General features: G+C 39.4%; 1 protein-coding gene across 1 annotated transcript in view; it reads right to left on the bottom strand.

Moving 5' to 3' along the window:
- Dnah9 (dynein axonemal heavy chain 9) overlaps nucleotides 1–27,466 on the bottom strand; it is a 335,102-nt gene that overhangs the window by 52,483 nt on the left and 255,153 nt on the right. The window contains exons 55-60 of the mRNA XM_074046853.1: nucleotides 27,066–27,270; nucleotides 24,050–24,214; nucleotides 19,313–19,453; nucleotides 14,292–14,462; nucleotides 13,146–13,268; nucleotides 1,270–1,463 (exon numbers count right to left, since the gene is read on the bottom strand). Coding sequence (XP_073902954.1) covers nucleotides 1,270–1,463; nucleotides 13,146–13,268; nucleotides 14,292–14,462; nucleotides 19,313–19,453; nucleotides 24,050–24,214; nucleotides 27,066–27,270 — 999 coding nt within the window. The remainder of the gene's footprint in view (nucleotides 1–1,269; nucleotides 1,464–13,145; nucleotides 13,269–14,291; nucleotides 14,463–19,312; nucleotides 19,454–24,049; nucleotides 24,215–27,065; nucleotides 27,271–27,466) is intronic.

Genomic DNA, 27,466 nt, shown 5'->3' with positions numbered 1-27,466 from the left:
GACCACTATTCACGTGATCTTCCTTTCTTCTCCCCTCAGCTATAGAATTCTATGGCCACACCTGCATCCATGTCATTACTTGGGAATCTTTTCTATGTGTGAAACAATAAATGGAAACATCCCATTCTCTGACCCAGACCTCCCTATCCTTATAGGTTTTTTTGTTTGCCATTGTATCTTTCCTTCATCTATTCTTTGCTTGCATTGGTACAACTACAAATATAGGGGCTTCAGTATCTTGGCTCCTCTGGAATTTTTAATCATCTCCTTTCTCTCTTCACTTTTTCCCTATTCTTTTAAACAAGTAAACTTTATCAAGGTCTACAACATACTGTATTATTCATCCATTTTAAGTGTACTATATAATGATTTTTAATGAGTTTACCAAGTTATGAAATGTTCACCATAACCCAGTGAGATTCCTTACTGCTAATTAAATCCTATTCCCTTCCCCCACCCTCAAACCATCCCAGGCAATCACTAATCTGGATCAGTGTAGCTCTGACTCAATACCTGTGCTTCTAGAGAAAACTGTTCAATGGCGAAATTTGGTGCCACTATAAATGCAGAATGTTAACTAGGCAGACTCTCAATGCTACTTGGAATTCTTTGAGTTTCCCTGGTCAGCCTTCTCTCCAGTTTTTCACATTCTTTTTCAAATCTTCAGTCTCTTCAACTATTTGATCCTGCCACTCTCTCTTTTACACAAACTCAATTGATGATCTTCCTACTTCTCAGGACAATTAGAAACCACCAGACAAAAATCCTTCTCATTTTTCTGCCATTCATTTATCACTTATAGCCACAATCATCTCTCTTTCTGTTTTTTGTGATACTAAGAATGGATCCTCCATCTGTTCTCTGGGTCATCCCACACTCCTCCACCATATTAGATGAGCACCTGTTTCTTTTCTTCCTTCCTTCCTTCCTTCCTTCCTTCCTTCCTTCCTTCCTCCCTCTCCCCTCCCTCCCTCCCTCTCTTCTATTTTTCTTTCTGTCCTTCCTTTCTGGAAATCATACTTGCTCTTGAGCCCTACCAGCATCCATTGCAATGCCGATATTGTTTACCATCTCTTTCTAGACTGTCCACTAAGACATCAAGAAAACACATAGCATACTTAGAGCAAACAGTCTCACAGGATTTGGGATGTTGATACAAAGGCTCTCATTACTTCATGGCCTTGGAGCTCAACCCTGCCAGAATGGCCATCCTGAGATTGTCCTTGCTGGGTGCCTGTCCAAGGCTTCCCACAATCCCCCACTCCCTACCGTATGGCATAGGTCAGCCGGTCAGGCCGCATGGCCCTCATCATGCAGAGGCGCTGCAAGGCTGTCTTGTTCTTCCACTCCTGGGGAAACTTCTCCTTCTCAGGACATTCTGATTCTACAAACTTTTTCCAGCTCTTAGCAGATCCCTCGATGTCCCGATCCAGATTACAGAATTCTTCCATTGATGAAAGTGCCTGGAAAATTTCAGAGAATCCTGCTCTGAAATGTAGTTTCTTTACAAAACTGTAGTTTGCACTGTGTTGGGGGTTGAGAAGCAAGTGGTATTACATACACATTTTTTTTTTCTCATTTATAGTCTGGTCTGCAGTCTTAGATCTTCCTCCAAGAAAAATCATAGAAAGAGGACAGTGATCAGCTCATCCTCAGCAAACTTCCCCCCAACATTAGGCAAGATTTATCAAATGAACTACTTAGGATTCTATTGGCAGCAGAGACTGAGCCACACCCACCTGCATGGTATTGCATGAAAAAGAGGGAGAAGAAGGGATACCATGATTATTTTGGTCATGGAGCTTGAACACCTAGTCTTCCTTGCATTGCTACATTCACTCTGCCAGCAAACCCTGTCCATTCAGCTCTCACAATGTCTTTAGAATCACTGGCTTTAAGTTATGGAAACAACCAAGACGCCCCACTACTGACGAATGGATCAAGAAAATGTGGTATTTATACACAATGGAATTTTATGCAGCCATGAAGAAGAATGAAATCTTATCATTCTCAGGTAAATGGATGGAACTGGAGAACATCATCTTAAGCAAAGTTAACCGGCTCAGAAGGCCAAAAATCATATGTTCTCCCTCATGTGCGGACTTTACATCTAGGGCAAAGGCAGTAATGTTGTTGGACTTGGGTCACATGCTAAGGGGAGAGCACATACAGGAGGAATGGGGATAGGCAGGAAACCCAAAACTTGAAAGTGTTTGATGTCCCCACTCCCGAGGAACTAATACAGTAATCTTAAAACGACAGAGGTCAACATGAGAAGGTGACAAGAAACAGTGAAGAGGTCAGGTAGAGATGAATCAATTTGGGTTGTAATACACTTGGGCATGGAAGCAATGCTAGGAATCTCTCTGTATAGCTATCCTTAACTCAACTAGCAAAAATGCTTTGTCTTTCTTGTTATGCTTATGTCTTCTCTTCAACACAATTAGAGAAAAGGGCAGAACAGGTTCTGCCTGGAAGTGAGGGGGGTGGGGGGGGAGAGGGTGGGGATGGGAGCGGGGGCAGAGGGGAGAAATGGCCCAAACAATGTATGAACATGTGAATAAATGAATTAAAAAAAAAAAGAATCATTGGCTTTGTATTAACGCCAACACTCAACCTTTCTATGGGTTGCTTGTTCTGTAAGCTGCAAGTCCAAGTATGTAACTTGGTAAGTAAATCTCTTCATTTAGTGCCTTCCTCAAATCTATCCAGTTTTACAGGTGTCCTGCTCCATCCTATCCTGACTGAGCTTCCCTGTCCCAGCCTTGGTAGTACACCTGACTCATTCCCCACTCAGTTCCTTCTTACACTACTTTGCACAGTATCCAAGGCCCTGTTCTCTTCTCTACCAAATTCTGCTCCTTCCTATTCTTGTGCTGGTCATGCTCACCATTTAAGATCTTGCAAGTTGTTAAAAGTCCAGTTCAAAATCTGCAACCACCCTCAGGCACATCCTCTGTAACCTAGAACAGGTAGCACAGTCTGTGGGGGCACTTACAGCTACTCATAGAGCTGAAATCTTTAATAACCACTCAACTTTTAGATGTTTGACTTGCTGATAGTTTTTCAGTCTTAACCCTCCTTCTTCCTCTTTTGCCCCATATGTGAACAAGCTGATAAGTAAGCCTGGGAACTCCCTCCAGTAATGCTGGAGGGAAATTGTAGCATGTAAATCCTGCACATGCATAGGAATCCTTACCCCAACCCCACCCATAACTACCATAAACACTGCAAGGCAGTCTCTTTTCCAGTTCTCTCCAGCAACTTTCAGACTGCTTGGAAACTTCCCTCACTGTCCCCAGAAACTCATTACTGGAGTAGTAAACCCTTTCATACCCTCTTCGTATGTGAGTGACATCATAATCTTGAAATTGAGCCAGGCACCCATGGCTCTCTCCTGTAATCCTAGCTACTCAGGAGGCGGAAATCAGGAGGATCATGGTTTGAAGCCAGCCCAGGGATATAGTTTGTGAGACCCTATCTCAAAAAGCCCATCACAAAAAAGGGCTGGTGGAGTGGCTCAAGGTGTAGGCCCTGAGTTCAAGCCCCAATACCAAACACACACACACAAAGAAATTAAAATCAAATTTTGTGTGTGTGGGTCCATCCTGTTTCACCAGAGTGCCCACACATCAACATCACTGATGTTGACAGTGGCCTGCAGTCTGTATGGTTTTTCTAAAGCTAAACCATGGAGCTAAAACACTAGTGGGCTGCCATGAATTTTAGGAGTTTAGGGAGCCCAATACATTCTTGGGCTTCTTTTTTTTCCAATACATTTATATTCACTATGTAGCCCAGGCTGGCCTTGAATCCATGATCCTCCCACCTTGGCCTCCCAAGTGCTGAGATTTCAGGCATGCGCCACCCCACATGGCCCCATGGTTGCTGTTTGAATCCAGTCATTCTTTTAACATTTATTGAATGTGCACTTCATGCCAGGGGCTTGGGAATACAATGGTGACCAAAAAAGGACACAGGTTTTCAAGGAATTTTCAGTCTTAAGTTAAGGAGAAAGGATACAAGGGAGGTATTAGATATGTAGAATTCTGTTGGGTTGAGACAGAAGTAGAAGGGAAGGGCATTCTATGGGAAGAATCAGAAGCCTGGAGGGTGGGGCATAATAGAAACTGAGACAGGCTAGCAACAGAAAAATAACCTGGCATGGGATTCCCTCTCTTAAACAAACATATACTCATGCAAGACTTTTTTTCCCACCACCCTGAGCCATCTCTAGAGTAATAAATCCCCTCTAAGTTGTAAATACCTTGGCAGTAGAAATGTCTTGGCAAGATAGTATCCAAAGGGGCACCTCTGAGCTGGGCTTGCCTAGTCAAAGGGAAGTATGCCCCAATTTCAAGTCTCAGGCAAAGTCTTTCACTTAAGAGCTTATGGATATTGGCAGCATCTCATACATAAACGGCCTTGAAATTAGCGTAAGCACATGTACAGAATATCCCATATTATATAAGGCTGAGTTAATTAAACCTACCAGCCACCTTGGTCCCTCCCTAAAGACTGCCCAGATTTTTCCTGCCTTACAATTTATAAATTGGTCCTTAAACAAAGAAGTCAATGCTTCTATGTCCACCACTTTTTCTCTTGTGGTGCTTCCTCTTACTGTTTCTTCCCCTTTATTTTAATAAAGTTTTGCTACCATTTTGTAATTTGGGTTTATGTCCAGTTTTCTGTTCATGTGACACAAGAACTTGTGATCTTCTGGATTAGTGTCTTCTTAGACCACTCACCCCAGTAATGAAACCATTGTGATACAATAGCAGAGCTTATTGGTGACAAGGGCAAGGTAAGGACACAGAAGGACATAGACACTGGACCTAGGCTTGCCTACACTCTTCTTTCATGGGCTCTGTGGCCTCCCAATTTCACCTAGAGCAGGAACACCTTTATTCATGCTGCTAAACAGAGTGGGGTTGTGTGCAAATTAGTGGAGGAGGCACAGGGAAACAAACTTCTGGCCGTAGTACCACTGTTTATGAGCCACTGGACTTGGAGCTTGTTTTGAAACTTTCACAGGCTTTGTTTTTTTTTTTTTTCCTGTGGAAAATGAGGCCAAGTAACCATCTGCCATATCTCCTACTGTAGGGTAGACTCTATGCTTTGAAGATGCAGAGGGCCTCCCTAGCCCTTCCTTGGGGATTGGATAGCTACTGAACTGTAATTGCTGGTTGACTTGTCTGTTACTCCCACAAGACTGTGAGTTCCCTGTGGGCAAGAACCTTCTAGACACTACAAGACACTTAGGAAGTGCTCAATTAATAAAGTTTGACATCTGGGTGGCCAGCAGGAGGGTTCTTGATGGGTTGAGAAAAGCTACAACTGCTATAATTATTTCTCTCTGTGTGGAGGAACCAACTTTCATCTTCTTCCAGACAGCCTCTCACTCCCTCTTCCCAGCTTGCATCATCATTAACCCTTCTGCAGTCCTGTTATCCCCTCTGGCATCTCCACAAACCAGAGCAAATTACACTGTGATCCATACTCCCAGCTGCCAGGATAGGATTGGAAACTATTTTCTTGGAGCCCTGGATTGAACACAATTGCAACATTTAATCTCTCAAATGAGGGAAAGGGATTTCTAGCCTTCTAATAAGCTAAGTGGAAATGACTAATTAACCTAATTACTTTGGACTGAGTAGCAAAATACAACTGAGCTAAATTGGCAACCAGAGTGGTAGTGAAGGGCCTTTTCAAATGCTCACAAAGAAACCCATTACAGATGAGATTTTGCTAATGAAGAACAGAACATGTCCATTACCTTAAATTTCATAATTTGATGGGCCTGAGAAACATCTTTACAAAGGATAATAATAAAAGCTGATTTTATCAGAAAAATTTCATTCATTACCTGCTTATTAGTTCTTCTGGAGAAACAACACAGTCGACTTTTCTCATTACAGAGAATGCTTTAAAATTTTTTTTTCATGTACTATTCAATTATACTTACTTTCTTTAGGCCAAAATCCAAGCAAATACTTTAAAAGCATTTATCAAGGTTCTTGACAATATGTACTGTGTACTACATTGTGCTTCACCTGCACACATCCTATGCTGTGTTCAAGTTGGATGGATCTGGATTTTTTGCTGCTCCATACAACAAACTCATATAGAGAGATAAAGCTTTGCTCATTTGCAAAAAGACTTTGAACAGCCAGATGAGCTCAGCCCACAAAACAAAAAAAAAAGAGTGAAGCAAAGCAAAGCCAAGCCAACCAAACAATTGATTCTGTGAAAAGAGAAACAGAACAAAATTGCACAACTGCTTTTGAGTTGAGCTATGCAAGATGAAAGCCTGTGACTCACTTATTCTTTTTGACTTTTGCTGCAGAAGGCTTTGTGAGGTAATATAGAGAAAGGCGATTAGACTTGGCCCAATTGGGCAACTCACAGTTGCTGAAAGTTTTTCTTTCTGAAGTAGAATCTATCAGGCACATCCCATGTCACCCACAGCACATGTACACCTTATAACTGGTTAATCAATAATCATCATTGTTATGGGGTAAATTGTGTCCCCTACAAAGGCATATTTGAAGGACTAACCTCTTGGATGTATGAATGTGACCTTAATGGGAAATAGTCTTTAAGATGACATCATTAGGGTGGGCTCTAATCCAATATGACTGGTACCCTTAGAGTCACAGGATGAAAGACAGCCACGTGAGGACTGTGAAGTTGGAGACTGAGATTGGATAAGTTCGGACCCAAAAAAAGGAAAGCTAGTGGCTACCAGAAGCTAGAAGAGGCAAGGATATATATCCTCCCCACAGGATTTGGAAGAAACACCTTAATTTCAGACTTCTAGGCTCTACAACTCTGAGGGACTAAACTTGTTTTTTTAAGCTATTCAGCTTATGGTACTTTGTTATGGCATCTTAGGAAACAAATACAATGGTCATAACCATAATTAGCTTCCATTTCCTCTATGTCTGAAATAATCCTGTGAGGAAGGAGCAATGATGGCCATTTTACACATAAGGAAATGAAGGTTCAGAGGAATTAGATAACATACCAGAGGCTGCACACACACACACACACACACACACACACACACACACACACTCACACTTAAACCTAGGTATGTCTGACTCCAGAGCCTGTGTTAGCTAGTACATCTCTATCATTGCTCTAGTTCAGAACTGCTTTATAGAACATAGTTTCCATCAGGTCATCAGACTATGAATGAGTATTCTCAAGGTCCGGGGCCATACAGTCCAACAAGGTAGCCTCTGGGCGTGAATGACTACTGAGCACTTGAGATATGACTAGTGTGAGTGAAGGTCTGATTCCCTTTTTTAGAGAGGGGGGCTCAGTATTCTATGTAACCTCTCCTTGCCAGAGGATCTCTCTCTCCTGAGCAAGGGAGGTCTTGCCATGTAGTAGCTCTTCCTCCTGAGTGGACTGAGCTCCTGGCAATCTTAGTCAGAAAGAACTGACTGCTTGGTGGGGCTCCCTTGTGGAGCACAAGCCTTACCTGCAGCAGTGCCCTGAGAGGAGACTGACTGCATGCTCTGACTCCCTCTTGGACCTTGGAAGTGTACATTTGAAGGGTGAATAAATGTTGTTGCATTGACCCAAGTGTCTGAGTGGTCTTTGAGGGACATTGCCGGGGTTTTATTGCCTCTGCCCTAAGTCTGCCTTGGGTAATATCCCAATCCCACCATAGGGATACTTGCCCAGGTTCAGGACATAGCTAACTTCTTGTGGGAAGGAGGACAAAATCCTGTTCAAGACATAGGCTGACCTTGATCTCCTATCTCAGTCCCTGAGTAACTGAGACTATGGGCCCATGCCACTGTGCCTAGCTCACAACTAAATTTTTAATTGAATTTAATTTCAATGGTCTTAAAATTTGTGTAGAAACTAGAACTTGTTTTCATAATTAGAAAAAGATGTTTGGAACTAACTGGGTACATAAATCAACTGTTTCAACAATAACTTTATGAAATCTAAATACAGATATTTCTGATGAAAATTTAACATCTAAATTGAGAAGAGTTATATGTATAAAAAGTGCACTGCAACTTTCAGAGACTTAGTATAAGTATATAAAATACCTCAATAATTATTATTATGGTTTGAAGCTAAAATGTCACCCAAAGATTCATGTGCTAATTCATGTTTTTTTTTTATGTTCGAGTAATTTATTTGATGTCAGTTTCTTCACCAACCACCTCAAGCAACATGTTCCATTAGGTATATTTACATATAAATATACACAGCACAGTGTGCCTGGCACATCATTTATTGAGTTAAGGTTATTGTACGATCTTGATTGGGGGGCATAAATGGGGAGTATAGGGTCAGGAAAGTATATTGGAAAACTACTACTGTGGTGAATGTATATCTTTTTGTTTAGTCATTTCATGTGGTAAGTGTATTTACACATTTTATTGTCTGTAAAAATTTTTTTCCAAATGATAAGAAAATTCAATTATATATACCCATATAGTCATAGCAGATACTAATGATAAGAACATATTGCTATCATACCTGCCACTGCCCCAACTAATCTCATTCTGTACAAATATATCAGGTTATTTTGATGGCATTACTTCACCTTTCATAATAAACTGTGTATTAATTAGATAATGCTAATTGAATTCCTCTATATTTTGATATAATTTCATACTTAAAGAAAAAATTCAAGAATAATATAATGAACTTCCATAGTACTGTTTAGCATTAAAAATTTCCCAATTTTTAATATTTTGTTATATTTTCTTTACCCCTCTGCATTACATACAAAGTTTTGATAACCCCCAAATAATTATGTGTTTCCGAAAGATAAAGACCTTAGCTTCAGTGCAGTAAAACTAAAAAAATGACAAAATCATCCTATCTAAGACCACACAATTCTCCATTAATGTGCATTGTACATATGAATTTCTCACCAGGATCTAACCCAGGAAAATGTCTTAATTTTGATCATTTTGTCTTTTGCTTTCCTGTAGAATGGATCTGTTCTTCAGACTTTCCTCATTCTTGTTCCGATATTTTTAAAGAATATAGTCTTATGGTTTTAAAGGTTGTTTCTTACTGTGTGTATTTCTGATGTTTCTTCTTTGCTGCATTTATCTCATGCATTTGGGACAGGTTACACCCGAATAACATTACCTCTTCCACAGTGCTTTTCAGAAAGCCCAATGACTTTCTAATGTGAGTGATGTTGATGTTAATCACTTAAAGCAGTGTCTTCCAAGTTTCTCTATAAAGTTATTATTTTTAATGAGATACTTCCTGGGAACAAGTATAAGCCTATTTCAATATTCTACTTCTTAGTAGAGTGTCCCTGAATATTTTATCATCCATTGATGATTTCCCAACTTTAACCTTCCTACTACACATACTAGTTTCTATTTTACTCTAAGAAGAGCTTTTATTATAACATTTATATATTCTATTTGATTTCATGAATTCTTATTTCAGTCAATGAGTAATTGGTATTTAGTTATTAATTTTTCTACTTGAATTTCCCCAAATTTCACCAGTGGAAGCTCCTGTAAGGTAGTGAGTCCTGTGTCTTTTAACATTTGTTTATAGTTCTTTAAGTATTCCCTCACTTTCCAGTGGGAAAGCATTGATCAGGCTCATCTTGTACTTTGCCATACATAACCCTGAAATCAGCAATTTCTCTTGGTTTATTTTAATGGAGAATTATATCCAGAAGCCAATAATTAGATACTCATTTTCAATGGTGTAAGCATTGCCATTAAGCTGTTTAGTGACTAGAGCTAAAAGGAAAAACAGTGTGCATACACAGTATGCATGTATACCACAAGTATGTACTGATAACTCCATTTGTAGCCTTTCTTGTTTCTATATATTTTTTACTTTTTTTTCTTTTATTCATATGTGCTTCATTCATGTTTGGTTGCCAAGCTGTAGAACTATTGGGAGAGAGTGGAACCTTTAGGAGGTGGGGCCTAGTGGACGGTAGATCATTGGTAGAATGCCCTTGAAAATTTTATCAGTATTCTGACCCCAAATCTGTCTCTCTTTTTGCTTCTTGGATGCCATGAGGTCAGCAGCTTTCCTCTGACACATGCTTGTACCATGATGTATCATCTCAACAGACTCCAAAGCAATGGGGCTTCTGGGAGTGGTGGGTTAAACCTGTAATTCTAGAACTCAGGAGGCTGAGGCAAGAGGATCATGGGCTACATAGAAAGACTGTCTCAAAAACAAAACCACCAAGATATAGAGCCAGCTTAGGTGGTCAATAATTGATGGCTGGATAAAAAATGTGGTACATACAAACAATAGAGTATTTTTGAAGAAGAATGAAATTATGTCATTTGCAGGAAAATGGAAGTTGAGATAATTATGTTAAGTGAGGTAAGCAAGTTCAGAAAGACAACTATTGCATGTTTTTGCTCTTATGTGGAAGACCTAAAAAAAGTGACATGATTGTAAAGGGGGGACTGTTTTGGGGGAGCTGAAGTGGGGGGAAGAGGGGAGAAATTAGAGGGTGAATATTATAGAAGTATCTTACATATGTGTATTAAAACAGCAATACCTACCAAACACTATTCAAAAGGAGGAGAGAAGGAGGGAAAGTAGTTAAGAAAGAGTAGTAGATCGGATAAATTTGATCAAAGGACGTTATATTCAAGTTGTAAATATCACAAGGAATCCCTTTGTACAATTAATTTATGCAAATAAAAATCAAACAGAAAATAAACAAAAACAAAAACAAAAATGAAAGCAATGGTGTCAAGTGATCATGGACTGAAACTATAAGCCAAAAGAAACATTTCTTCCTTTTAAGGGGCGTGTGTGTGTGTGTGTGTGTGTGTGTGTGTGCTAAGAATCGAATGCAGAGCCTTGCACCTGCTATGCAAGCTCTCTACCAGTGAGCTCCATCCCAGTCCTAACACTTCCTCCTGTTAAGTTGCTTACCTTCAACATTTTGTCACAGTGATGGAAGCTGACTAACACAATAATTTTAGAATATTCATATTACAATGATGATACTTTGGCTGTATTGGGTTAAAGAAAATATCTTATTTATCTTATTAAAACTAAAACAAACCATTTCTTCATATATTTTTAGTATGGTTATTAGAAAATTTAAAGTTACATGCATGGTATGCATTGTTTCTTTTGGCCACTGCTACTCTGGCATGTACTACTCATTCATATAGGATGTGGCCTAGGAAAGTTGATTGTTTTCCAGATCTCTGCATTTATTATAATTATTCTTAGACATTTGGAAATTTGTGATTTTGGTTGCCATTGTGAATTGAATACTTCCTTGTTTCTCTACCAATATATTATCCCCCTTCTTGTTTAGTAGATTGGGCTCAGAATGATGAGTGGAATTAAACAAAAATCAAATGACACCTTTATATTCAGATTCATGGATCAACACACTACAGCTTGTAGGCCCAATCCAGTCCATTGCCTGTTTTTGTAAATAAAAATATATGGGAACTCAGTCATGTCCATTTCCATGCTGTATGTGGTTCTGGTATGGTTGAGTAAATGCATAAATATTTACTATGTGACCTTGCAGAGACAGAGTTTGATGACTCTTGATTTAGATACAGTTCTAAAGTAGATTAAAAGAACAGCTATAGACTATGCAAATGAGGTTATGAAAATATTTTGAGTAATGGTAGCATTAGTCAATTAACCTGGAATATTCTATACTATATAAATAGTATACAAATAGGATAGCGGATTAGTGGTTGGTCATTATTAGGAGCTAGGGGATGGAAGAAGTGGTTTTGATTATAAAAGGCCAATATTAAGCATCTTTGTAATGCTGGAACTTTATGAATTCTTGACTACAATGGTGATTAAATAAATCTACCTATATGATAAAACTAAACAATTGCCCACCCCCCCATGATGCATGTAAAACTAGTGAAATCAGAATAAGATCCACAGATATGTCAATGTCAATTTACTGGATGTATTATTGTACTAATGTATTGCAAGATATTATAATTGTAGGAAACTGAATTATTTTTTACAAATACCTGTGAATCCACAATTACCTCAAAATAAAAACAATTGAATAAGAAATACAAAGAAAAAGTTCAATCATATTTTATATTCAGATTTCTCTGTGCTATTCAGCACTTGTAAAATGCAACAAAGATGGAAGATCATAAACAGGATTCATCTTATGCAGATGCTATTTCATGAGTGTCATCCACATATGGACTGGAAAGCTCCCCATATGGAGCATGGGCCAGGACACTCTGGAGCTAGGAGTTAGTCATCCACATTGCCTGCCGGTTCTCATGTCAGACTCTCTGTCAACCTTTCTTACTTGCTTATTTTTTGTCTTTTGCAGTTCTGGGGATTGAACCTAGGGCCTTGTGCATGCTAGGCAAGCACTCTACCACTGAACTACATCCCCAGCCCATGTCAGGCTCTCTGGTTGCAGGCAAAGTCCCCACTGAAAGGACCTTACAGTGTGTGATCTTTTCAATATTCATAGGATCCCAACTAAACTAAGCTGCACATGGAATGAAAATGGGTTTTGCCATTAGACAGACCAAAATGTGTGTCCTGGCTTTGCTACTTGTAAGTGGTGGAACTCAGTTTCCTTATGTCAAATAGGAACAAATAGTACTTATTCACCTGGATGGACATGAAATGAAAAGGCAGAAGATATTTTCAAAGCACTCATTTCCAGTCACTCAATAGAAGTGAACCATTAATAACTGCTAATGCATCCCCTACTTGGAGTCTGAGTTCATATTCACAAGAAGTTTTCACTCCAAATACCAGAGTGACTTAAATGTACATACCTTCATGTTTTCTGGAAATGGTGTGACAGCAGCTCCACATCAGCAACCCGTACTCACTGAGGAGCCCGTGTTGCAGCCCTAGGCCCTGGTGGGTAACTCAGAGTAGCATGTGGGGACTTCCTGTTCCCTCCTACCCTGGAGGCAAAGCATCTCACATCAGAGTACACCTGTTCTTCCTCTGCATACCTGGGGAGGGTGAGCTTATTGTGGGGGGGTCATAGGAAAGGGATGGACCTATGTTCAACTCAGTTCCATGATTAAACTCCAAAAGTGAACCCCACTGGTGTCATGGGGACATAGGGGAGTGTGGCAGGGAAAACTCTGAGGTAAGAAGTTGACTTTCCCCTAAGGACCAGCACTGACCTTGATGCTTTCCCATGCTCGATTAGAGAGGAACTCCACTGGGCTGGGGATGCCTGTCCTTACTGGGGATCGGAGCAGGAAATCCAACTCTGCTGTATTGACTTCCTGGTTCATGAGGAGAATCTGCAATGTGGAAAAACAACACTGTGTTTCTCGTGATGGTCACAGGGTCCTGGATATCTTGGGGATTGCCTGTAACACTAGAGGTTATCCATCCATTTGGCTTTAAAAGAGAGTGGAGTAGAAGAAAGTGTATATCCATGCAAATTACTTCTGTGTGCATCTGTTTTCACTCCAAATACCAGAGTGACTTAAATGTACACAGTGCATGACTATATATCTTGGTTAGTAAGTATTTATTATGTATCAGTCATAAATGCCATGGACTATGTGCCTGCAATTTAATTGGAAAAATGACACATACAAATAACTTGATTTGAGAAAGTGTCAAAGTGACGTATGAATATATGCAAAATAGAAATGTGTATATGAATCAATAATGTGAAAGGGGTTCCAGACTAGAGGAATGACCAGCTACCAATTTATATATTGAAAAATCCTAATTCTAGATCACTAGGAAGATAAGTTCAAGGAAGTAAATTTTTATGGCTTTTTGATGCTGAGATCACACAGAGGACCAAGGCTTCGCCTCAAAGACTTTGGAAGTTGCTGAAGTTCCGAAGTCATTGAGAACCTTCTTGTTCCAGGGGGATATTTGATCAGTCTAAAAGTAAACATTGATGGGACTAAAGTTCTCATGGCATCTGAGAACCCATGTAGCTATTGGAAGAACCATCTTGTTTCATCTTCCCTGACAGTTTTGTTTGACTGGTAGTGGTTACTGCAGGGATATTTTGAGAAGGATCTTAGACCACTCAGGATCAGCAAGAAAAAAGTGCAATGATTAGTTAAGGATGCCTGCCATAAGTGGGACAATGGTTGATTAGCATATCTGCCATGAATGGAACAATGGTGGGGTAGCATGTGTGCACCATATTGAAACTTCTTGCCTGATGTCTCCACCTAGACACAGATAGTCTGTTCACACTTTGGGCAGTGAGACTAAAAAAGAAAAGTTCCTTAGCACCTGATGATTGGACAGTAAAAATGACCTGCCTTCTGGAAACATTTTCAATTGTCTTTTACCTGAAAGGTGAGATGGGCAAGGTAGGTCAGCTTATCACACTCGAAGAGCCCACGGGTAGTGTACTGGTACACAGAGAAGGTTATGCTGTCAATTAGGTTGGTCACCCGCTCTTTGAGGTTGTCATTGGGAACAGCCCTCTCCACAGCCTTCTGGAAGACGCTGCTGAAGGCCTGAGGACAGATGGTAGCATATTGGCAATTTACACATAATGCATATATGAGTGATTTTGCCTGTGAAGAACATTATAATTTTCCAGCCCACTCAAAGAAACGTTTTCTCAGCTTACATTGCCAAGAAAAGACAATGGTAACCAGACATACAACTAGCTCTTAGTTTGCCCATATGCATTATTACATTGTTATGGGGCTGCTATGGCATGAATATGTTTGTCTCTTCCAAAACTCATGTTGGAGTTTATTATTTAGAAGGTAGAAACTAAACCCAACTATGGTGTTTCAAGGTGGGGGGGTCTTTGGGAGGTGATTAGAATTAGATAAAGTCATCGGAGTGGGACCTCCATGATTGAATCCTAGTGATTTTATTAGAAAGAGAGAGACCAGGACATACATGGGCTTCCTAGGTTTTACCATGTGATATCTTACAACCACTTTAGGACTCTGCCAGCAAGAAGGCCATCACCAGACATAGTTTCTTACCCTCAGGCCAAGAATTATAAGTCAAAATAGCCACTAAAATAGCCTCTCTTCTTTTTCTTTTCTGGTGGTTCTGAGTTTTGAGCTCAAGGTTTTATATTTGCTAGGTAGGTGCGCAAAATTTGAGCTAAGCCACCAGCTCTCTTCCTTCTTTATGATGTACTTAGTCTATGGTAATGTGTTATAGTAAAAGAAAATGGTCTAAGACAGGTGCATACAGAGCTTAGATCAGTGAAGAATAAATGTCCAATAGCCAAAACTTACTTAAATCCAGTAAGTTTTTATTGACTAATGAACTGAATACAAAGTAGACATATTCAACAATGACCAGTTCGGATTAATGATGCTGTCTAATAGACAATAAAATTATTATGGGCAGAAACAATGTTCTGTACAACTTTGTTGTCTAAAACTAACCCCTTCACATATTAGGAAGCAAGAATATTTTTTGATTTTGTTTTTTGGGTGGAACTGGGGTTTGAATTCAGGGCTTAATGCTTACAAAGCAGAAGTGAGAATATTTTTAATTAATGATTTCTCCTTTTGATAATGATCAGAATCTCAGAGGTTATTTTTTTTTCTTATTAGCTTTGGAGTCATTTGGTGGGTCCTTGCAAGTGTCCTTCTTTCCCCTGGCCCCTTACTGTAGTGGTGGGACCAGAGCCTGCCTGTGTGCTACTCATTGTGGGTATGATATTAAATAAAAATCATATGCGTCAATGTTCTGTTGTTTTAACCTTAGGTAATGAGTAAAAAATCCAAACATTTGGAATACTACATTTTAAGTGTGTTATATCTAGAACAAATCATTAAAGGAAATGAAAACCAAGATTTAATTGGACTTTAAAATTTTTTGGCCATTCAGTCTTTTCTTTATTTTTCTTTTGTAGCTTGAAGAAGTAGGAGAAGGAGAAGGAGAAGAAGAAGAAGAAAAAGGAGAAGAAAAAAAACACTTACATCGTGTTAACACCAAGTATTTGAAAATCAGTAGAAGCCATATATGATTTGAAATTCACTGTTTCTTCATTTGCAAAATAGGAAAATGATGTGAACTTCTTTTTTCATTTCCCCATTCCATGGCATTTCTTGTTAACAAAGCTCTTGGAACCCTTCTTCTTCATTTACCTTTGATGATCTCAGCAAAATCTTCAGCCCATGTTCAACCCAATCCATTGTGATGATTACCTTCACTTGGCAGATTTTAAATGGAGTAATAGCTCATTAGAGGCTGATAATGTCCCCTAGGACCACAGAGAACAGTTTTGGAAGATTTCACTTGGAGAACAGGACCACAGAGATGGAACAGATAGCCTTCTCCAAGGTGGTTACTGTGTCTTTCCTCTAAAACACTATCTTTATCAAAATGACAGTGATGAGTAAAGAATCTCTAGTTACTGAGTTTGAGTAAAGTGATTTATAATTCAGGAAAAGAGCTAAGGAAAACAAGCAAGCAAACAAGAATCTGGCTACATTTAGCATTTTCTTTACTCTAAGCTCATTTTGGCTGCCTTTTTTCCCATCCTAAGAAGCACCTCCATGTTTCTCTCGCTTCTGCTGTTGGGCCTGACTCTCTCATCCAGCACATCCTCCAGGAGGTCTCTTCTGCCCACATGGTCTGGTTGTTGACTGAAGCTATCCTCCAAGATACTCATCAGCGACTGTAACATTTTAAGGGTCCAGACCCATTGCCTAGTGTCTTAGGAATTTTGTTTTTGGTGGTAAAGGGTTTGAACTTAGGGCTTCCTGCTTGTTAGGCAGGTGTCCTACCACTTGAGCCATGCTCCCAGCCTCCTGAAAATGTTATCCTTTCTCTTCTATGAAAATAACATGAACACAGTGAGGGAAGGGGCCAGGCTTTACTCCCTTTATATTTATCAGTTATTCACATATAATAGGCATTGAAAAATATTTGTTGAATGAATGACTATGACCTGCTAATGTCCAGAAGAACTTAGGAGAAGTATGACGGATGCTTGAGACTAAGGGTCTTAAACTCAAACACCTTTAGGAGCCAGGAGTAAAAGACCAAACGGGAGGGAAGGGGAGGGGCTGCCACAACACAAAGGGTGTGTACCGCCTGGGGAGCAGTGGCCTTAGCTCCAGTAAATCCATGATGTGTGGAAACTGAATGAAGTGTTGCCAACCTTCCTATTTTTATGAAAAATCAGAAAGTGAAATTTGTGTGAATTCTCTTTGGGTTATTTTTACTTTTTGTGGTTCTGGGACTTGAACCCAGGGCATGGTGCTTAGTACGCAAGCACTGTATCACTGAGCTACACCCCCAGCCCACTTCTTATTTTTAAATATGAGTAACCATTTAAAGTATTTGAAACGCCCTTTGAGGATCAAAAAGCATAGGTTGGCAAATGCATGGGCCTCTGGCCTGAGATCAGAGATCTGTGTTCTTCTGGCTTCTGCTATCTGAGGCTTTCTTCTCTGAATTCTTTGAGAAATGGGATGCCTCCACCCAGACCTCTCTGCAGTGAGAGAAGCCAACAGTCTGCAGGAGACCCCAAGTCATGTGTCTTCTCACTCATGATATCACAGCACCTTGCATGCATGTTTCATTAACCCTCTCTTAGCTTTTGGCTGAGTCTTGAAGAAAAAATTCTTTGTAATTGCTTAATTCCATCTTAACCATATTATGAACTTCCAAGTTCACACAAAACTTGGATCTTGAAGAGTTTTTGCTTATATAAAATCAATTACACACATTTTGATATATTCTTGCTCAAAACCCTTTGAAAGCTCCTAGCATACTGACCCATCTGGAGTTCCCAAACTCTAAGTATCTCTCTCCTCTCTCTGCCAGAAATGGGACTTGGAAAATCCAACCTCAGATAAAAACTAAAACCAGGAAAATTCCAGTGGCCATTTTTGTTTAAATCACAGAAAACTTCTTAATACATTATTGTTTTTATATTTCTGAAAATCCTTCCCTTGGAGTCATGAAGCATTTAAATCTGCTTTCAGTGGTCAACTTGGTAAAAAACAGTTGTCCTTTGCAATTCTTAAGTAACAACATGGGGCCCAGAAATGCACTTCATCCTTTTTTAAACTAGTACTTCAGGGTTTCTTACATTAGGATGCTATTGCTTCAAAACAACTTACAATTTATTTTTGGACACAACACATATTTTCATGGGTTTCAAGTTTTCAGAAAGAGTCGCTGTGGTAGGCTTCTTATAGATACCTATAGTTAGTTTCAACTTCTCTTGGAACTACAGAGGTGGTCTGTAGTCCTTAGGCTCATGATAACTTATACTGGTCTTTTAATATCTTTATAATCTTTCATCTGGTGCTATGATCTGTATACAAGGCAAGTAATGAGTTCCTTTTAAACAAAGAATATAAAATAGCATAGGCACAATTCATTTGCAAACACAACTTAATCTGTAGAAACTGAGTAACAGGAAAGGAGCTGGGAAATGATGAAATGCCATTTCTAAATAAATGAGTCCTTGGTACTAGTGGCTTTCTGATTTCTCCAGAGCTCACTGTCATCCTCACACCTTGAATTTCATATGTTGATTTAGCCTGAACCGTTTCGCAGATCCAAGGTGTGAACTCTGTGTGTGTGTTTGTGAATGTATGTATTATGTATGTGTACGAAATCTGTGTGTCTATATGCATATTTTCTCTCTTTCTTATCCATTTTTTTTGTGTACATGTTCTGTCTGTTGGGTCAAACCAATGAAGTTGTTCAGAAATGTTCCACACCTCTGAATGCTTCTTTAATTATGGTCTTTTGATGAATGCACTAGAGGATAAGATGTACTTTCAGAGCTCACTTAAAATTTATAGGTCTTTATTTTTTCACGAGTAAGATAAATTTAGTCAGTACTTACAATTTGCTAACAACTTTGGTTTGGGGAATATTTCAACAACCATAAAGTAGTAGCTTTGGGGATATAAAGGTAATAAAGAAAGTAATTTGAAGTTGGCCTATAATGATTGCCAGCGTTGGCTTTTCACCAACATAAACAATATGCATATTTGATAATTTCCATTATATTTTAAGCTCTTTGGGGACAGAGATCACTTATATTTCTATGGTGTCCTCTTCTACAAATCTAATATGCATAGTAAACCATATTGAATGTGCTTGCTGAATGAATGAGGCCAAGACTTACTGTAGCATCCCTTCTACTCCAATGAGTTACGTAAGACCCAGTCAAAGACATGAGGACTGTAATAGAGAGGGCTTGGTGCTTGCAAAGCAGGTGCTCTACCACTTGAGCCATCTCTCCATTCTCTGACTTTGATCTTAAGACCTGCCATTGCTAATGAAGTACATGGACAGAATCTCATAGAGATAGCGTTATCATGCTTTATTATGATTATGTGAAAACTCAGGTCAAAGTTACCTTGAGAGAGAACTGGTACATTGGGTGGATCTTGCTGAGGTCATTCATGATGAAGTAGAGAAGAGAGGCTCGGGCAGCTGCTGGTCGATAGTACTCTCGGGCCTCATTGAGTTTCCCTTCGGTCACTTTGGCCTCCTGGACCTATTGGAAAAATACATAGCAGTCTATTCATTGTTTAAACCAAATATGCCTTCCAAGAATCAACTTGGCCTCCTTGTGTGAGTAGATATGTGTTTGCATATGGGGTGGAGCGAATTGGGATGGGAATAGCGGGTAGAGGCTTGACAAACCACTAACAAAACTTGAAGGAAAAATGAGATTATACACAGCTGGGCTTTTACAAGAGTGAGGGTGTCAAAATAAATATTACTTGAAAACAAACTAGAATGTCAAGTAGTAGAAGTGCAGGGAAAAAAGCATAATATTATTTTTCATTTTTTTCTCTTGTTGGAGATTAATCCCAGGACCTCATGCATGTTATGTAAGCCCTCTACCACTGGACTACACAGTCAGCCCTATTCTTAATTTTTGTGAAGTAGTTAGTATGTCAATTCACAATGGAATATTTTACTTTTGGAAAATTTCTCATCACAGATAAAAATAAGAAAAGAGACCTAAACATCAGGAAGGTGAATTTCTGTAAGAACATGCCACTAAATATAAACTTCAATATGCTCTGCCCTTAGACTCCAAAATAGGTTAAAACTACAGGAGAAAGTGTTACCAAATGGGACAGTTAGAAAATATCTCCACCCAGCACTCGGGATAGGAGGATTATCATTACCAAGATATTGGTATTATTATTACCAAGACCTTGTCTCAGAAAAAAAAATAGAATTTTTTTCCAAAACAAAGATGATGGAATGACCCAAAGCTAATCATCAATTAAGTATACCCATGAACAGTAGATATAAAAGAAAGCACAAAACAATGGCATTATAAAAGGAGCAAGCCTATCTGAAAAACAAGTAACCTAAATCTCTAAAAATATGAATACAGTTATTTAGGTAAAAACATCCATGGGCTAAATAATAGAGTTGAAAAGAGAATAAGAAGACTAGAAGGAAGATCAGAGGAAACTGTTCTAAAAGCAACTCAGAAAAAAAAAAGATGGAAAGTATGTGAAAGTTTATGAGAACTAGTAGACAGAATGAGAAGATTTAAATACACCTAGTATTTCTCTAGAGACTAGAGAAAATGAAGGTAAGGCAATGTCTGGAGTTTCAATAGTTAAGAATTTTCCCAAATTAACAAAAAATCAGAGCCATTGTTTGGAAGCAGCATATCATTCTTAAATATAATAAATAAAAATATATGTTCCCTATATAGTGAAATTTCAGAACATAAATGGCAATGAGAAAATATTAAAAGCAACCAGAAAGGACAAAGTACTTAAAGGAATAGCAATTAGACTGAAAGCAAATTCTCAATAGCAATAACAAGCCATAACAATAACAGAAGATGGGAAGGAATGATAAGAGTTAAAGCACTCTAAAGTCTTTACATTGTTTTAGAAGAAGTTGGATATATTGCTTAATTTTAGACTTCATTAAAAATATATATTAAAGTCACATATTTAAAATGAAACACATTTTTATATATAAATAAAACAAGTATAATCAATAAAATAAAATATAATGGTTTTAAATCAGCAAAGGAAAGAGAAGAGGGATAAAGAAAAGTAAATAAAAGAGAAAAAGACCAAACCTCAGAATGACTCTTATTCAAAAGATAAAATAATTTCTGGACAGGATATGAAGAAAGGAGAACTCTTATGCACTGTTGATGGGAGTGTAAATTACTATGGCTACCATGCAAAACAGTATGGAGATTCTTTAAAAAACTAAGAATAGAATTACTATATGATTCAGCAATTCCACTTCTAGGTATATATCCAAAGGAAATTAAATCAAGATTCAAAGAGATACTTGCATCCCAATGTTTATTGCAGCATTATTCACAATAGCAAAGCTATGGAACCAACCTAGATATCCATGGACAGAACAGATAAAGAAAATGTGGTACATATAAACAATGGAATATTATTCAACCAAATGAAAGAACGAGAGTCTTTCCTCCCATTTCCTGCATGAGGGCAGGAAATGTCTCTTTCTTTTTCTCTCCCCCGCATTCCCTGTCTATACTTTAACCTGCTATACCGAAATAAATCCTTGTTAAAACTAAAAAAAAAGAATGAATGAAATCCTGACACTAGTGACAAAGTAGAAGGAACTGGAGAACATTATGTCAAGTGAAAGAAGTCAGGGGCAGAAAGACATAACTACTCCATGGTCTTACTCATTTGTGGAAGCTACAAAAATTTATCTCATAGAAGTAGAGTGGTCTCTAGAAACTGGATGGGGAGGAGATGGGATGGAGAGAGGCTAGATAGGGAGCACCCAAACACAATTAGCGAGGAGTAAATAGTCCTGCTGTCCTGTAACCTCACAGGATAATTATAGTCTACAACAAGCTATGATCTCTTTCAAAATAGCTAGAGCAGAAAAGTATAAAAGGCCATACACAGAGAAATGATTACTGTTTGAGGAAACAAAAATGCTCATTAATAAAATGACAATTAAGATAGTAGAAAGAAATTCAACTATGTGTGTCCATGTTGCTAATAAATGTAAACTGGTTAAGTAGGTAAAAGACCAAGATCCTTAGGAGGGGATAAAGACCCATAAATGCTCAGATCAGTGTCCTTACCTCACCTTCAACCTCACTTGAGTCCTTAGTGCTGTTCACTAGTCTCCATGCTCTAACCAACTTTTTTCTCCCCAAGCTCTCACCTCCTCACTATTCCCTCACTCTCAGCAGATAAAGTTGACTCATATGCTCCCAAATTATAGTCATTAATGCCACATAATGACATTTTTGGTTGACAGGTCACATGAACAATGGTGGTCCCATAAGACTATGCTACCTAAACTGTTTTAGTTTATGGAAATATATTCTGTGATGTTCTCAAAATGATGCTCTTCTTAGAACACATCCCGTTGTTAAGCTATGCATGACTATATAGAGGCATCTTGAGACCTGGGCATGGTGCTACAATCCCAGCACTTGGGAGGCTAAGGCAGGAGGATACTGAGTTCAAGGCCAGCCTGGACTACCTAATGAGACAATGACTCAAAAAAAAGTTGCCAAGACCATTAGGAATGAGTTACCTTAATTTCTTCCTCTCGCATATTACCTTAATTATCTGTCTCCCTATCCCAGTTGCCCACATGGCCCCAATAGGCCCATGACCCATTTCTGGACTCACGTTTTTCCTTATCCCTTATGACATTGGAAATGGACTATCCACTGTTTTTGAAGACAAGCTTCTCATCTGTGACCTGACTATATTTCCCCTAACTTTTATATGTATCCTACCATATTAAACATTCCCTTTCATTCCTATGAATTTAAGTCTTTCCTCACCAGCCCCTTTTCCTTTTCTTTCCAATCCCTCATGCTCCCTGTTGTAGTCCATCTTTTGTTAGTGAATTTGGAATATATTAGCCTCCTAATAAGAATCCATTGGATGAATGAGGAGAAAAAAGATTTTAAAAAATGGAACAACAAAACAGTTTTATTTGACAGTTGGCAGACAGTAGGTACTCAACAACTGTCCATTGATTTTCAAGAAAAGATAAAAGAAAGCTGGGTGAGGAGGCAGCAAGAAGAGATGACTATGGTTGATGTTATCATCTGACCTACTCCCTCTGTGTGAGATGGGTATCTCTGGCCCAGAGCAGTGGACTTTCTATCATAATTACTTTATAAATTCACATACCACCCTTCTGAAATGTCCAGGCCACAGATAACTGGCAGTAAAACCTGGTGGTCACATAGCAGCTTGCTGAACCAATGGTAGATTGGAATTTGTTTTTGCAATCAGCACTTCAACCTGAGTGATAAATTGTCTGGAGTGTGTGTGACCTGGGTTATCTGTTCACTCATCATTACTTCCCATTTTTTTCTTTTTGCTTTGCATTGCTAGGGACTATATGAGGCAAGAACTCTACCACTGAGCTACACCCCTACCCCACTTTTCATTTTTCTACTCTATCCCTACCTGGAACAAAGTATTTCACATTTGGGGTAATCCCAGTAAATTAGTAATAGCATATTGCTCATGGACACTGTTACAGACGTGTGATGTCCTAATCAGAACCAGTGTTATGCTGGTCTTCCTATCTAAGAGCAGGACTGAAAATGCAAAAAGGCCTATGTAGGTTTGGGATCTGTCTTCTAAACCTCACAAGGGGGAATGAAAGCCTTCCAGGCACTGTGATATAAAGTAAGGATGCTACAGACCATAACTGTTTCTCAGGATGATATAGCTGTTGAGAACTGAGCTTCATAAATCATTGAAATTTTCTCACTAAAATCAGACTTGTGAGATTTTGTCAGTCCAGTGGGTTTTCGCAGTATGCAATGACACCCAAATCAGTCAACTTTTACTGTGATTCCTTGGCAGCGTGACTCCTTAGCTTCAGGGCAATTCCACAATCTGAAGTTTTCAGTTTATGCAGTATCCCCTGCACTGAAAGTGAGGTACAGCACAGAGGTAGCCATTTCAGGAATCCTGCCTAGCTGGACTTCCTAGAGGAAACTTTAGAAGATGGAAATTCTGCCTGTTACTCTGACTTCATTTTTCTGAAAGTCAGACCTATGCACTGAGAGCAGAGAAAACTGCAGGAGGACCTGGCCTTAGTTGCTTTCCCTGACTCATCAGAGCAAAGGTACCTTTTCCTCCACCTCTGCAGCAGTTTGCTTGGTGACCTCTAGGTTCTCCACCAAGGCTGTTTCTCCAAGGAAGTTCCCAGATGCTGAGGAGAGGCGAGACAGCAGGTTGTCTTCTAATGTTTTGAGTGTAATTTTGAATCCATTCTGCTGCTTTGTGAGATCTGACTGCAAATATCAAGTAAGATGGAGTCAGGTAGAGACACGAGAATATTCTACTCTCAAGACAGGTTTACATAAATAAATGTTCATCAGGCCAGAACACCTCTCCTTAGAGAGAGGAAACGGGAGGCAAATAGCAGAGTGCTTGAGGCAGTGAGCAAAAGATCAGCTGAAGAGGCAAGCAGATGAGTCCAATCCTAACTGTACCACACATAGTTGGCCTCTGTATCTGCTGATTCTGTGCCTGCAAATTCCATTGACCCTGGATTGAAAATAGTTTTAAAAATTGCATCTGTATTGAACATGTACAGATTTTTTTCTTGCCATCATTTCCTGAAAAACACAGCATACCAACTATTTACCTAGCATTTACATTGCATTAGGTATGGTAAGTAATCTAGAGTTGATTTAAAGTATATGGGAGGATGTGTGTAGGTTCTATGCAAGTACCACATGATTTTATTTAAGGGACTTGAGTATTAGCTGGTCTTGGTATTTCAGAGGGAGTCCTGGACCCCCATCTCCACTCATGCAGAGGGATGACAGCTTTGGGCATGAGACCTTAGGCTGATTCACACTCATTACATGTCACTAATTTCATCGTGGTTAATCCCAGTCCCTACCCTTATGAGTTCTGTGCTATGCTTATGCTGATAAAGTCAATGTCATTAAATGGAATTTATTGCTGTGAATTGAAGGTAAGGTCAAATTTTCCTTCTTTGGAGGTCCTCTCTATTGTCACTTTACTGTCCCAAATGAGTAGCTCTCTCCCATGGATTACTTAAAAGAAAAGACCAAAATACACTGTCCTGTATGGTTTAGACAAGAACCTTACAAAAGCTTCTTGAGGCTGGAAGGGAACTGGCATCCGGGTGTCTCACCTACTCTTCCCTTTTGATGGTTAGGCTTTATCTTAAAGCACTGGGCACTTTTTTTTTTTTTAGTAGAACTGGGGTTTGAATTCAAGTCCTTGTGCTTGGTAGGCAAGTGTGCTACCATTTCAGCCATGCTTCCACTGGGCACTTTTTATTTTTATTTGGGGACTGGGGAGTTATTGTCAGGTAGCTGTAGCTTCTTTGCCTGTACAGCTTTTGGATCTGTGGAAAAATCAACCTTCACCTATGTGTTGAGACTTCAACCATAGCCACCCTGATCTATGTTCTATTTCTTTCTTTCTCTCTCCTTCCATCCTTCCTTCTTCCTTCCTCCCTCCCTCCTTCCCTCCCTCCCTTCCTCCCTTCCTTTCTTTATTCCTTCCTTTTCTTTCTCTCTCCTTCCTCCCTCCCTCCTTCACTCCTCCTTCCTTCCTTCTTTTTTTTTTTTTTGATTCTGGGATTTAAACTCTAGGCCTTGCACTGACTAGGCAGGCACTCTACCATTTAAACCACACCACCAGCCCTTTCTGCTTTAGTTATTTTTCAAATAGTATCTCAATATTTATGGTTGTGCTGAGTTGGACCTCAGTCCTCCTACTTACACTTTCTACATAGCTGGGATGACAGGTGAGAGCCACCAGGCTCAGATTTTTTTGGTTGAGATGGGTTCTTGCTAACTATTTGCCTGAGCTGGCTCAAACTCTGATTCTCCTGATCTCTGTTTCCTGAGTTAAGATTACAGGCCATGAACCACTGCACCTGGATTTATATTGATTTCTTAAAATTATAGGCCTTAATCTTGCCCTAAAAGACTAGAATTCACTGCTCTCTTTGCCCGAGATATTTTGTACCCACAGGCTTTCAAATTATTAGAATAAATAGGAAGAGTTGGCTTAAATACCATCTCCTCATAGAATCTTTTGAGGACCACCACTGTTTAAATGAGCCGTCTGGTTTTCTAATATTGCTCTGCTTTATTTTCTTCAAAATTCTTTTCATTAGATGGAAGGACATTATTTCTTTGTTTGAATTCTTATTTTTTGTGTTCCTCCACTAGACTGTAAGCTCCATGTAGACAGGGACATAGTTTTCTTGGTCACTGTTGAATCCTCTGTGCATATAATCTTGCCTGTTAAGGATTTGGTGCTTCATAAGTAAATGTTGGCAGAGTCCCAGGGAACCTTGAGCTCAGTCTCACAAATACTGTAATTTTAATATAATAATATTTAATCTAATCACCTTCAAAGAGAGGAAGCCAAGCATGGTACCTGCCATGGACTCAATTGTGCTCCTCCCAAAGTCATATGTTGAAGCCCTAACTTCTCATGCGACTGTATGGGAATAGGGACTTTAGGAATGTGATAAGGTTAAGTAAGGCCATAAGGGTGGAGCCCTGGTTGGATTGAATTCGTGCTCTTAGAAGAGACACCAGACAGCTTTTCCTTTCTTCATACATGTATAAGAAGAGGTCATGTAACAGACAGGTGGCCGCCTGAAAGCCAAGAAGAGAGGCCTCACCAGAAACCAACTATGCTGGCACCCTGACCACAGACTTCTAGTCTGTTGTTTAAGCTACTTAGTCCATGATATTTTGTTATGGTATCCTGAGCTGACTAAGACACAGCACTAGCAGGGCTGAACCCATTTCTGTTACCTTTGCCAAATTTAATTCCATTTTGTTCTGGATGTCAGAATTTGAGCATGTGTGCTCCGAGGTTAAAGTCCTGTGCCAGATCCTGCTATCGGTGACAGGAGTGTCTGTTCTCCCAACTGTCCTCTGCCTCTGTTCTTCAGCTGACCACATCCTCCCTTTCCCAACATGGTGTTCCCTTGTGGCTGGATGGGATTGGCACTCTTTCAATGGCTTGCGGAGCCCACCCTGCTTGGTTCCAGGAAAAACAGCCCTCTTGCCTCACTCCTAGAGTGGCAGAGCATTCCTTCCTCCCTCTCTTCCTTCTTTCCCCAATGAACACCCAACGCACCTTCAGCTGCTCCAGGTCTGGCCTCTCCATGCTGACCACAGCAGCCAGCAGTTGGTCCTCCAGGCCATCCCTGGTCACAGTGAAGTTGATCAGGGTGGCCTGAGCCTGCAGCTCAGGTTGATAGTGAGGGTTGGCCAACTTGGTGTGAAGGATGAGCCGGAATTTGGGATTATATTCACACTCTTTGTCTCCAATTTTAATGAATCTGAAACATAAAGGCTTTTGTGAAAGTGGAGTACCTTTCTGTGAGATTTGTTCAGGGACAGAATTAAAAATTTATTTTGAAGATCATAGCCAACAATGTGGCCATATTTGGATGGATTTTTCTTCAGCATGTCTATCATGCACCTTAAGATCCTTCTCTCTCCTAATGTGGGGAACAGATATGGAAATATATGGAC

This window comes from Castor canadensis, chromosome 11 (genome assembly GCF_047511655.1).
Source record: "Castor canadensis chromosome 11, mCasCan1.hap1v2, whole genome shotgun sequence".
NCBI classification, from domain to species: domain Eukaryota; kingdom Metazoa; phylum Chordata; class Mammalia; order Rodentia; family Castoridae; genus Castor; species Castor canadensis.
This window is presented reverse-complemented; position numbering and strand designations above follow the sequence as displayed.